Source organism: Mustela nivalis (genome assembly GCF_964662115.1).
Source record: "Mustela nivalis genome assembly, chromosome: 9".
NCBI lineage: Eukaryota > Metazoa > Chordata > Mammalia > Carnivora > Mustelidae > Mustela > Mustela nivalis.
The window spans coordinates 62,563,481-62,577,272 of NC_139028.1; the positions used below are offsets into that span (position 1 = coordinate 62,563,481).

Below are 13,792 nucleotides of genomic sequence, written 5' to 3' on the forward strand. Positions count from 1 at the left end.
TGGTAGAACAACTAGATAGAAAAATCAGCAAGGATATAGAAGAAAACATCATCACCATCTACCAATAGATTCTAATTAGCATTTAAAAACTACTGTACCCAACAACAACAGAACATACATTTTTTTTTAAGCTGCCCATGGAACATATACCAAGGTAGACCATATGAAACCATTAAGAAACATTTTTTTTAAAAGAACTGTAATCATATAGTGTGTTCTCTGTCCACAGTGGAATCAGACTAGAAATCATTAACAGAAAGATAATAAGCATGTAACATACTTAGAAATAATCCATGGGTCAAAGAGGAAGTCTCAAAGGAAATAAAAAGATACATTGAACTGAATGAAGATGATCATACACTATAGCAAACTTTGTGGATACAGACAAAGTCATACTGAGAGGGAAAAATTTGTAGCACTAAATTCACATACTAGAAAAGAGGGGAAAAGTCTAAAAGCAATTATCTAATCTCCCACACAGAAATCATTTGGAAAACAACAACAACAACAAAATAAACCCAAAGCAAGCAGAAAGAGGGAATAATAAAGAGCAGAAATCAATGAAATTAGAAACAAAAACAATGGAAACAATGAAACAGAGAATGAATTCTTTGAAAAAATTAATAAAATTGACAAATCTCTAATAAGACTAACAAAGAAAAGAGAGAGAGAGAGACAACACACATTTTCAACATCAAAAATGACAAAATGGGGGTGCCTGGGTGGCTCAGTGTGTTGAGCCACTGCCTTCAGCTGGGGTCATGATTTCAGGGTCCTGGGATCGAGTCCTGCATCGGGCTCTCTGCTCAGCGGGGAGACTGCTTCCCTCTCTCTCTCTCTTTCTCTGCCTGTCTCTCTGCCTACTTGTGATCTCTGTCTGTCAAATGAATAAATAAAATCTTTTTAAAAAATGACAAAATGGACATCACTATAGACCATGTAAGTATCCACGGGATAATAAGTGACTACTACAAACAACTTACACATAATTTGACAACTTAGATGAAATGGACCAATTTCTTGAAAAACACAAACTACTACAACTCATCCATATGGAATAGATCATTTTATTTATTTATTTATTTTTGAAGTTGATGGTTTTAATAGAACTACAACTATTAATAAAGTTGAATTTGTAATTTTAAAACTCCATGAAAGAAATCTCTAGACCCAGGTAGTTTCAGAAATTCTACCAAATGTTTAAAGAAGAATGTAAAAAATCTACACAATCTTTTCCAGAAAACAAAAGAGGAAAAACACTTCACAATTTATTTATGAATCTAGTATTGTCCTATACCAAAACAAAAGAAGTACAAAAAAGAGAAAACTTTCAACCAATATCTCTCATAAACTTAGATGCAAAAATTCTCAACAAAATACTAGTAAACCAAATACAACAATGTATAAAAAGAATTATAAAGGGCACCTGGGTGGCTCAGTGGGTTAAGCCACTGCCTTCGGCTCAGGTCATGATCTCAGGGTCCTGGGATCGAGTCCCGCATCAGGCTCTCTGCTCAGCAGGGAGCCTGCTTCCTTCTCTCTCTCTCTGCCTGCCTCTCAGTGTACTTGTAATTTCTCTCTGTCAAATAAATAAATAAAATCTTAAAAAAAAAAGAGTTATAAAAATGTATAAAATGAATTATATACCATAACCAAATGGGCTTTATTCCAGATATGTATGTATATATATATATGTATATACATATATATGTATATTCATTCATCCCAAGGCTAGTCAATATCCAAAAATCAATCAATGTAATCTACCACATTAACAGATTAAAAAAGAAAAATCACATGATCATACCAATCATTACAAAACAAAACAAAAAAAAAACTTTTGACAAGATTCAACACCTTCATGATAAACAAAACCCTCAGGAAAACAGGGATAGAAAGAAACTTTCACAACTTAATAAATTATCTACAACAAGCCTACAACTAACAATTTATCTGACAGTGGAAGACTAAATGCTTTTCCCCTAAGACTGGAAAAAGGCAAGGAAGCTCTTACTACCTGCTCTTACTATCCTTATTCAACATAGTACTGGAAGTTCTGTTCAGTACAATAAGGCAAAACAAAGAAATTAAATGCATACCCAATCAGAAAGGAAAAAAATAGAACTGTCCCTTTTGCGGATGACAAGATTATCTACATAGAAATTCCTAAGGAATCTACCAAAAAATTATTAGGGCTAATAAGTGAATTCAGCAAAAATCAGTTGCATTTCCATATATTTGCAACAAACACATGGACACAGAAATTAAAAACACAGTACCATTTAGAATCACTCAAAAAGGAGAAATATTTAGGTACAAATCTAACAAAACATGTATAGATTTGTTTTCTGAAAACTACAAAATGCTGATGAAAGGAGTCAAAGAAGATGTAAATAAATGGTGAGACATAACCATGTCCATGGACTGGAAGACCCAATATAGCAAATGTCTTGATTCTTCCCAAATAGATATAAAGGTTCAATGCAATTCCTATCAAAATTCCATCAAGACTTTTTAGGTATAGGAGCACCTGGGTGGCTCAGTGGGTTAAATCCTCTGCCTTCAGCTCAGGTCATGATCTCAGGGTCCTGGGATCGAGCCCCGCATCGGGCTCTCTGCTCAGCGGCAAGCCTGCGTCGTCCTCTTCTGCCTGCCTCTCTGCCTACTTGTGATCTCTGGCTGCCAAATAAATAAATAAAATCTTTTAAAAAAAGATTCTTTAGATATAGATGAGGTTATTCTTTTTTATAATTTTTAAAAAAGATTTTATTTATTTATTTGACAGAGAGAGGAGACATATTCAGAGAGGGAACACAAGCAGGGGGACTGGGAGAGGTAGAAGTAGACCCCCACTGAGCAGGGAGCCCAATGTGGGACTCAATCCCAGGACTCTGGGATCATGACCTGAGCTGAAGGCAGATGCTTAACAACTGAGCCACCCGGGCATCCCTTTTTAAATGTTTTTAATTTTTTTTCCTCTACTTATTTTTTTTTTAGTAAATTTATTTATTTTCAGAAAAATAGTATTCATTATTTTTTTCACCACACCCAGTGCTCCATGCAATCCGTGCCCTCTATAATACCCACCACCTGGTACCCCAACCTCCCAACTCTCCAACCTCCCAACCCCCCACCACTTCAAACCTCTCAGATTGTTTTTCAGAGTCCATAATCTCTCATGATTCACCTCCCCTTCCAATTTACCCCAACTCCCTTCTCTTAACACCCCTTGTCCTCCATGATTACGCTCCACAAATAAGTGAAACCATATGATAATTGACTCTCTCTGCTTGACTCACTCACTTTCACTCAGCATAATCTCTTCCAGTCCTGTCCATGTTGCTACAAAAGTTGGGTATTCATCCTTTCTGATGAAGGCATAATACTCCATAGTGTATATGGACCACATCTTCCTTATCCATTTGTCTGTTGAAAAGCATCTTGGTTCTTTCCATAGTTTGGCGACCGTGGCCATTGCTGCTATAAACATTGGGGTACAGATGGCCCTTCTTTTCACGACATCTGTATCTTTGGGGTAAATACCATCAGTTTGTTCTCTATAGTAAAGAGTCTGCTTTTTGGTTTGTCTCTTTTTTTCTTTGTTTGTTTTGTTCTTAAATTCTACAATTGAGTGAAATCGTATGGTATTTGTCTTTCTCTGACTGACTTGCTTCACTTAGCATTATACCCTCCAGATCCATCCATGTGGTTGCAAATGACAAGATTTCATTCTTATTTTTGTGGCTAAGGAATATTCCATTGTATACATATACATCTTCTTTGTCCATTCTTCTATCAGTGGACACATGGGTTGTTTCCATATCTTGACTATTGTAAATAATGCATTTTTTTAAAGATTTTATTTATTTATTTGGGGGGGGCACAAGGGGGAGGTAGGACAAAAGGAGAGGGAGAAACAGATTGCCCGCTGAGCAGAGAGTCTGACATCGGGCTCTATCCCAAGACCCTGAGATCATGGCCTGAGCCAAAGGTAGACACTTAACCAATTGAGCCACCCAGGCATGCCTGCATGTATCTTTTTGAACTAGTGTTTTCATTTTCTTTGGGTAAACACCCGGTAGTGTAATTACTGGCATAGGGTAATTCTGGTTTTTTGTTTTGTTTTGTTTTTTTAGTTTTTGAGGAACCTCCGTACTCTTTTCCAGAGTGGCTGTACCAGTTTGCATTCTCATCAAACTTCAAGAGGGTTCCTTTTTCTCCACAACCTCACCAACACTTGTTGCTTGTGTTTCTGATATTAGCCATTCTAACAGGTGTGAGGCGATACCTCATTGTGGGTTTTGAGTTGCATTTCCCTGATGGTTAGTGATGTTGAGCATGTTTTCATGTGTCTGTTGACCATCTGTATGTCTTCTTTAGAAAAATGTCTGTTCATGTCCCCTGCCCATATTTAATAGGATTATATGTGTTTTTCTGGCATTGAGTTATGTAAGTTCTTTGTATATTTGGGGTATTTACCCCTTATTGGATATATGATTTGCAATTATCTTCTACTGTTCCATGGGTTTTTTGTTTTGTTGATGTCTCCTTCATTGTGCAAAATCTATTTGTTTTACTGTTGCTCCAAAAGTTTATTTTTGTTTTCGTTTCCCTTGCTTCAGGAAACATATCTAGAAAAATGTTTCTACAGCTGAGGTCAAAGAGATTACTGCCTATGTTTTCTTCTAAGAATTTTATGGTTTCAGGTCTCACTTTTAGGTCTTTAAACTCAAAATAGAGTTTATATTTGTGTACAGTGTAAGAAAGTGGTGCAGTTTCATTCTTTTGCATGTAGCTAACCAGTTTTCCCAACACCATTTGTTGAAGAGACTGTCTTTTTCCCATTGCATGTTCTTGCCTCCTTTGTCATATAACCAAGGGTTTACTTCTGAGTTTTCAGTTCTGTTCTGTTGATCTATGTGTCTATTTTTGTGCCATTACCATACTAGTTTGATTGCTACAGCTTTGTAGTATATACCTGGAAATAGGCCTAACAAAGTTGGTACTCAGTGAAAGTTTATTGAATTAGCTCAATTTATTTGAATGACAATCTGAAATAACAGAATGGATACTGTGGTCCAGATCCACCCTCGGGACCCAGCCAGTCATTCCCCCAGCTTCTGAGAGTAGGCTGCTTCTGGCTCCTAATTCTTCTGTGGGAATTGCCTTCCATAGAAGAGGTTGCCTTAACGAGAGTTACAGATAGAGCCTCTATCACAGCTCAGTGATAGGAATAAAAACTTCTGGGCCTTGTTCTTTAATTCGGAATAACTCTTAAAGGTCATCCCCGGTTCAGAGCATTCTTTGAGACAGGTTGAGGCCTCTACAGCGACTGTTTCAGGTTAACTTCTCCCGCTGCGAATCCTGGTTCCATCACTCTTAGAGCTTCCCATCATAAACTTTCTGCACGTTCACCTCCTTTTCGCTCTCTTCCTCGGGTAATTCCACCCAGGACACACATTATCCTATTTTATATTCTTTTCCTAACAGTTTTCAGTATGTGAGATAACCTTATTTATTTAACGCTTTAATACTTGCTTATTGTCTCCAATTAGACTGTAAGCTTCCCAGCACAGACTTTTTCCGCCATACACTGTGCACCACTAACTATATCAAGCGCCCACTGGTTGTTGAATGAGTGGAAGAGTCACACCTGATACTGGGTCTTGGGCCGACAATCGAAAGCCTGCGACCAGCGTTTAGGAGCGGCCACTGGGGACGTGCCTCTGAGTCCCCGCCCCTCCTGTCACGCTTCCAGCCCAGGCAGGGGGCGGAACCTCGCAGATTCCCCCGCTGAAGCTATGCGGCAGCCGGCGGTACGCCTGGTGCTGCTGGGCCGGCTACCCTACACCGAGCTGCTGGCCCTGCAGGAGCGCTGGTTGCGGCGGCTGCAGGCCGAGCCAGGCACTGAGGCCCTCTCAGGGACTGAGGCGGGCGCACTCCTGCTCTGCGAGCCCGCGGGGCCCGTGTACACGTCCGGGCTGCGCGGCGGCCTGACGCCGGAGGAGACGGCGCGGCTGCGGGCTTTGGGCGCCGAGGTACGCACCACAGGCCGCGGCGGTCTGGCCACCTTCCATGGCCCAGGCCAGCTGCTCTGCCACCCAGTCCTAGACCTGAGACGCCTGGGCCTGCGCCTGCGCACCCACGTAGCGGCGCTGGAGGGGTGCGCCGTGCGCCTGTGCGAGCTCCAGAACTTGCGGGGCGCCCGCGCCCGGCCTCCACCCTACACCGGCGTCTGGCTCGGGGAGCGCAAGATCTGCGCAATAGGTTAGTGCGGTGGGCCGGGGGCGGGGCTTTATGGGACTGGACCAATGGAGAGGAGAGCAAACTTGGGCTGGGCGGAAGTGTATCTGGCGCGGGCTTTGAGTCAGATCTACCAGCTGCGTTTGATGTTCTAAACCTTCTCACTGATCTCATATTCGCAGCCTTCAGGAGGGCCCTCACTGGTTATCTCATCCAACATTCATCTTTTCCAGAAGTGAATTGCCAGGTTACTTCCAATGAGTCACAATGCCTGGACGATAATGGAGTTTAGTAATCTTCACACACACACACACACACACACAAATTTTTTTTTTTTAAAGCAGCAGAATCTCTGTTAAAAGATATTTTCTGGAATCTCCACAATAAGTGCAGGAGCTGTGGAGCCACACACCCCTCCCCAGCCTTGCCCCCCCCCCCCCATCTATGCCCAAGCTCTTGGGTGGCTCAGAAACAAAGCTGGAAAACCAGTGATGGAGTCCAATTCCTTCATCAGACTGAGGGGGATCCTGAAGCCTGGGAAGGGTATCTACTCTGAGACCCTTTTTCTTGTCTTGCAGGAGTCCGCTGTGGAAGGCACATCACATCCCACGGCCTGGCTCTGAACTGTTCTACAGACCTTGTGTGGTTTGATCACATTGTCCCCTGCGGGCTGGTTGGGACAGGTGTCACCTCTCTGAGTGAGGAGCTCCAAAGGCATGTCACTGTGGATGAAGTAATACCACCTTTCCTTGACGCCTTTAAAGAGACCTACAAGTGCACGTTGATCTCAGAAAACAGCTCCAACTGATGAGTGTTCATGTTATCACAGCTGGGAGGTCCTGCTTGAAAAGCACCCAGACTGACTTGGTAGTCACTGAAACCCAGATTCTAGAGTTGGCCCTGTCATTCATTCACCGTGAGACTATGAGCGAAGTATGAGCTCTTAGCCATTGTTTCCCTATGTCTGTTGGCTTATTTATATCTTCTCACCTACCTCAGATATGGTAGATGCAAAAGCATTATGAAAAGCAACACATGATGTATAAATGGAAGACATTAGCACTACTATTGACCCCGCATTTTCTCAGCTTAGAGAAACACAGATATAGAGAATCAGTTTTCAAGTATTTATCACTTTCTAAATACTGCATTTTATTTGGTGATTCTGGGCTCTGGTTCCTTTGATTTTGTGGGGAATCACATCTCTAGATAGCCCAGGTAAAAGTGATATGGTGGGGAGCTTTCTGCAATAAAAGGAAAAGGGAAAGGAATCTTTAAAGAATAAAATGGGATCTTGACTTCCTGCATTGGATTGCCAAGCTTGATAGCTATTTTTAGTTAGGTAACCTGAGCCAGACCAGAGGCCAGGAAAAGACAAGAATAATTTCTCACACTATACAAATGCCAAAGGTAGAAGTAAGTTTTCCTTAAGTGAGATCTCTAAATTTATAAGGCTGTGTATTAACTACTCATTGCTATGTAACAAATCACCTTAAAACTTAATGACTTAAAGCAATAAAGATTATCTCATATATTCTGTGGGTCAGGAATTTGGGAAAAGCTTAGCTGGGTGATTTCTGGGTTGAGATCTCTCATGAGGTGTAGGTAAGATGTCTGCAGGATCAACTGTCGTCTGAAGGTTTGACTGGGAATAGAGGATCTGTTTCTAAGATGGTTCGCTCTGCCTCGTTGGTACTGGTTGATGACAAAGCCTGTGTTCCTCACCATGTGGGCCACCCCATAGAGCTACTTGTTCCCCCAGAGCAACTGATGCCAGAAGAGATAAGGTGGAAGCCACAAAGTCTTTTAACAGAGTCTTGGAAGTTACACAGTCATTCCTACATTTCCCAATAGATGAACCTGACTCAGTGTGAAAGAGACTACACAGGGTGAGGGAAAGTGAAGATCATCAGGGACCATCTTCGAAACTGGCCAACATAGGCAGTTACGGTGGAAAGATCCTTGAATGAAAGTCAGGTGACCCAGGCTGCAGTCCCAGCTCTTTGGGCAAGTCATTTACCTCTCTGGTCTTCAGTTTCCCCTATATAAGCACTGTCCAATAGGAATACAACATGAGCCGCACTGTAATTTTGCTTTTACAGTAGCCACATCAAAAAAGGAAAAATAAACAGGTTGACATTAATAACACTGTAATTAACCTAATATAAAAATGTTTTACATTCCTTTTCTCCATGCCATATCTAGATATTCAGTGTATATTTTCCTTGTAGCTCATCTCATTTTGGAATTTTCACACTTCAGAAGTTCAGTAGCCACATGTGGCCAGTGGCTACCACACTGCAAAGTGCAGCTTTAGGTAATGTATCCAAAGTTCTGAGCTTCCAGGGTCCTGTGGCCCCATTGGCTTCTAGAAGAAAGGCGAGTTTTCCCACTTCTGAGGTTTGATGTTTAACTCTGCACACAGTTTTTATCAGTTATTCAAGTTGGAATGGACTTTGGAGGTATATACCTGCCTCCTCATTGTACAGAGATGAAACCAAGACTTGGGAAGAAACTTATTCAAGAAACACAGTGAGTTAATCACAAAGTCAGGATTGGGTGTCAGATATAAGCCCATTCTCATGTTCTTTTCCTGCTATGCACACTGACTTAGCACTCAGGACAGAATGATTTACAAGTTATGAACACTTGGTCAATATTAGTTGATTGGTGGTTTGTCCACCCATCATTTACCCATATCCCTTTTCTTTTGTTTTCCCTCTATGGAGCCAACAGTGCTATTGTAGGAATGTGGGAGGTGGATAGTAGTTGATAATTACTTTGCAGTATTATTGCCAAAAAGGGAAATAATTATTCCAGGAAAAGTGAGTGAGATTCTCATGGTTGTAGGGCTGTGCACAGTGTTGCTCCCCATCTAGTGTTCAACTACCCTCTCTAGCAACGCTCATAAAGTGACTATACAGGCTGGTCTTGAATTCCTCCAGAGACTGGGAAAGAAACATTTATTCAGCACTTATTTTTAGTACCAGGTACTGTGTTAGCACTCTTAAGTACATTGTCTCAGTCAGCAGCCTGTCCCCTGTTTCTGGAACACTGGGAATCATTCTGCATGGTGTAATGACTGAGTTACCTGACCTTCCTGAGCCTTCATTTCATTAGGCTCAAGGCTTGGCACAGAATAGACATGAGGAAATATATGCTAATTATTAATGTGGTTCACCAGATATTTCAGGCAGGACTGTACTGTGTGACTCCCTTGTGGTTGGTTGGGGCCAAGCAATTTGTTCTGATCAATGAATTAAGAATGGAGGTGACATACCACTTCTGAGCTGGAGCACTGAATTGCTGGTGTCAGGCCCCTTGGGGTTTCTCTTTTCCTCTGGAAGGGTGACCAACAGGACAATGTCACCCACTCTAATGGGAGCCTGGGATTTCCAGGCATCCTGGAAGAGCCAAGCCTCCAAGAACAGGTGGACTGTGGGTCAGCAGAGCCAGGAAGGATGCAGAGCAGAAGGCCAGGGGTCGGTAGAGGCCAGGCGCATGGGATCAGGTCAGGGTTCCTGGCTCTTCTTCCTGCCTGGACAGAGCCCACTTCCGGTTTCCCACACGGGCCCTTCCTCAAGGAAGGAAGCTGAGCTTATGAAGAAGGATTTTTAACACTCTGGTTTTCCTACCTCCAGAAGGCCTCTTCTTGTTTGTACAGAATCTCTTCCTCATAAATAAACAGATTGTCCAGGGTGTGGTACATAGGTGCTAAATGTAAGGACGTGACCAGCCACAGTGACTGGTTCGGCATCTCATTTCTCTGGTGAGGCTGGCAGGAAGCCACAGAGAGCCAGCTCTGGCAGCATGACCAGATGTAACTTCTTGCAAAAATCCTCTCTCCAAAAGCCCTGTGGAAATCAGATCTTTCCAGTCTAAATCTGATTCTTCTTTTTACCAAATTACAATTTACCATACATATAATCATATCATATTATAGTATCTATAAAATTTAAAAATAAAACGCTTGTACTCCCACCTGACAACAAATCCCCTACATTTGTGTATCTTTGGTGCTTGATCACAAACATACATATTTTAAGGACTTGTCATTATTATGTGGATAAAATTATGTATATTCTTTTAAACTAAACCTAATATTACATACATTTTCCCACATTGCTACATAATCTTAACAATTATATTTTTGAATGTCTTAATTTTGTTTTTTATTTCTTTTAAAACTTAGAATTCAAGGTTTTTCTAAATATAGGTAATGCAAAGTAAAAAGGTACAAAATGGTGGCATTGAAATGTAATTCTTGCTCCTATTCTTTTCCCCTGTAAACTCAGTTTCTTTTTCCTGGAGGCCCAAGTGATGGTATATTGTTTTTTATACAGTTCATAGATATTTTATGCAAACATAAGCATGCATGATTATATACATTTTTTTCATATATTAACATACTATACCCACAGCATTGCACATTGGAGGTTGTTTCAGATTAGTATATAAAGAGAATCCTCATTTATTTATTTATTTATTTATTTTTTAAAGATCTTATTTATTTATTTGACAGAGAGAAATCACAAGTAGTCGGAGAGGCAGACAGAGAGAGAGAGAGAGAGAGAGGGAAGCAGGCTCCCTGCTGAGCAGAGAGCCCGATGCGGGACTCGATCCCAGGACCCTGAGATCATGACCTGAGCTGAAGGCAGCGGCTTAACCCACTGAGCCACCCAGGCGCCCCGAGAATCTTCATTTTTAAACATGACTGCAGAGAGGGGGGCCTGGGTGGCTCAGTCATTCAGTGTCTGCTTTCGGCTCAGGTTTTCATCCCAGAGTCCTGGGATTGAGTCCCACATCCAGCTCCTTCCCCAGTGGGAAGCCTGCTTCTCCCTCTCCCACTCCCCCTGCTTGTGTTCCTGTTCTCACTGTCTCTCTCTCTGTCAAATAAGTAAATTAAATCTTTTTTAAAAATGACTACAAAGTATTCCATTCAGTGGATTTCTTATGATTTATTTAGCTATTTCCCTATTGAGGACATTTAGGTTATTACTAACCTTTTGCTTTTACAAGCAAGGCTGCAATGAAAATTCTGTGTGTGTATGTGTGAGTGTGTGTGTGCGTGTGTGTTACATCATACATGGTGAATACAAAGGTTGCATCTTTAGAAATGATTTTCTGAGTCAAAGGATATGTGCATTTTTATTTTATTTTATTTTTTAAAATATTTTATTTATTTATTTGACAGAAAGAGATCACAACTAGGCAGAGAGGCAGGCAGAGAGAGGGAGAAGCAGGCCCCCTGCCGAGGAGAGAGCCCGATGTGGGGCTCGATCTCAGGACCCCGAGATCATAACCTGAGCCAAGGCAGAGACGTAACCCACTGAGCCACCCAGGCACTCCATGTGCATTTTTATTTTAATATATACTGTCATAATGCCTTCCATAAAAGTCACACCAATTTATATTCCCATCAATAATGTACAAGGGAGATGCCTGAATTTTTAACGCTCCAGCATCTTAGATTTTTTTTTCATTTTTTAAGTTTTTTGATATAAAATCTTTTTAACATACAACAATGAATCCCACTTATCCATCAGGCAGCTAAAGCAATCATCAACTCATGGCCAATCTTAATTTGTTTAAACTGGGAAGTACTTCTGGCTTACTCCCTGGACTATTGTAAAGCAAATCACAGAAACCATATTATTTCACCCATAAATACCTCAGTATGTATTCCCCAAAGATAAGGGCTCAAAAAAAAAACAACCTTCAATATCAACAAATATTCAGTTACTATTCAGATTTTTCCAGCTGTTTGCTGAACTTTCTCTCTCTCTCTCTCTTTTTTTTTCCACAGTTGGTTTGTTCAAATCAGGATTCAAATACTGGATTTAGTTCACATGTCTCATAAATGTCTCCTAGTCTCTTCACCTATAGATTCCTCCCACAACCTTTTTTTTTTTTAAAAAAGCTTTTTCCCCCTGTGTTTCCTGAAGCTTGAAAGATAAAGCCTGACACGTGATATTATTTGGCAAGTCAGCTTCATAAGTGCTGGTGTGTGCTTAAGGCATGCAGTATCTTTGTGTTTTTTTTTCTTTTTCATGATGAGTTTTCCCTAGATTCATTATTTGGTTGGGGGTTACAAAATTTAATAGTCTGATTCTGACATGCTTCTTCACTTACTAGCTGGAATATGTTGCTATAACTCAACACAACCAGTAGCATCAGTGTTATTGGTATTTTAATTGTTTCATAGTTTTGTTCATATTCAATAAAAGTTTGTATTGAATAAAAAATTATCTATATAAAATATTTGCTCTTATAGTTGCATTAGAGTTTATACAAGTTAAATTTGAACATATTTAGATTGCCAGCTTTGAGTATCTCAATAATTGTTGAGGAATCCATATATTATTCAAATTCAAGAGACACTGATATAAGGCTAAAGTGTTATATTTTTGTAATACCTAAATCGTGGGTTTTTCTAAGCCCAACACTGTTTGTTTGTGTTTGTAACCTAGTATGCAGCATGTAAAAGGAAGCAAATTTCATATCTATGTTGTTACGAAGCATTCCCTATCGCCCCCACATTGGTTCTTTTGTTGACAGACATCAGTATCCAGTCCGTGTTGTGCTCATTGTGGCCATGCTCAGGCAGCCTTCCATTCCCACAGAATTCTGATTGTTAGACAGTTATTCCTCCTCCTAAACTGAAACCCGCCTCCAACACGTCAAAACCCTACCCGCCTGTGATGCCTTCTCTGGGAGTCCTTTCCTGGCCATGTCCTACCTATATCCGCCTCTAACAGCAGTGACCACACTGTGTTACAGTTACTTTGTTCCACAGCTGACATTGTCCAGACTGTGAGCTCTCCAGGCAGGGACCGTAGTGGCATCCTCTGTGGCCTCTTCAGGCCCAGTCTAGGGCCTCACACAAAAGAGGTACACAGAAATGGCCTGTTGGGCCAGCAAATGAATTCTATTCCAGAAGTGGTCTCTTCTTCAAGTTTAACTTTCCTGATTTTTCTGTTTTTCACATAACATGGCTTCCAGACTCCACACCTCTGCCCACATCTTGATAGGCTCTAACTGGCTACCGTGCCTTTAATCTGTGTTACTGGGAATTGAAGAAAACATGACTGGTTTGGGATGGTCAGTGTGAGGTGTGTCCGCTTGTGCTGGGCCCTGAGGACACAGGGACTTCTTCCTTGTCTTCAAGGAGCTCACAGCTTTGTGGAGGAAACATAGTATAAATAAAATTCATAATAAACTGTTAGAAGTACCATGAGGAGAAGTTTGCACAGAGTACTATGGAAACATAAAAGTAAAGGTGAGAAACCACAAAAGAGAGGAGGGGCAGAAAAGGCTCAAGGTGACGCTGAATTAGAAGGCCAGGCTGAGTTTTTGACAGTGTACTGGAAGATCAGAGCTGGCAGAGGCCCCAGAGATCAGACAACCTACCCCTTTCTGTGGCCAGAAGGAAACAGCCCCAAGTGGTTCCCCTTAGCTTCCACTAAGGGGTTCCTGCAGAAACCAGAATTAGAATCCAGAATGTCTGCAGACATATCAGGGGGGGAGGATGCAGCATTCCCCTCAGAGA

At 41.2% G+C, this 13,792-nt stretch overlaps 1 protein-coding gene across 1 annotated transcript; it reads left to right on the forward strand.

The window, feature by feature from the left end:
- The first annotated feature begins 5,685 nt into the window (after window positions 1-5,685).
- LIPT2 (lipoyl(octanoyl) transferase 2) lies at window positions 5,686-7,777 on the forward strand. The gene is made up of 2 exons (XM_082749688.1): window positions 5,686-6,267; window positions 6,822-7,777. The coding sequence occupies exons 1-2, from the start codon at window positions 5,802-5,804 to the stop codon at window positions 7,049-7,051; spliced, it is 696 nt and encodes a 231-aa protein (XP_082605814.1). The 5' UTR covers window positions 5,686-5,801; the 3' UTR covers window positions 7,052-7,777.
- The last annotated feature ends 6,015 nt before the right edge of the window (window positions 7,778-13,792 follow it).

Bases quoted from the DNA above. Each gene is read 5' to 3' on its own strand.
- LIPT2 (XM_082749688.1), top strand. From the start codon at position 5,802: ATGCGGCAGCCGGCGGTACGCCTGGTGCTGCTGGGCCGGCTACCCTAC. The intron at 6,268-6,821 runs GTTAGTGCGGTG...CTTGTCTTGCAG, and splicing joins GCGCAAGATCTGCGCAATAG to GAGTCCGCTGTGGAAGGCAC.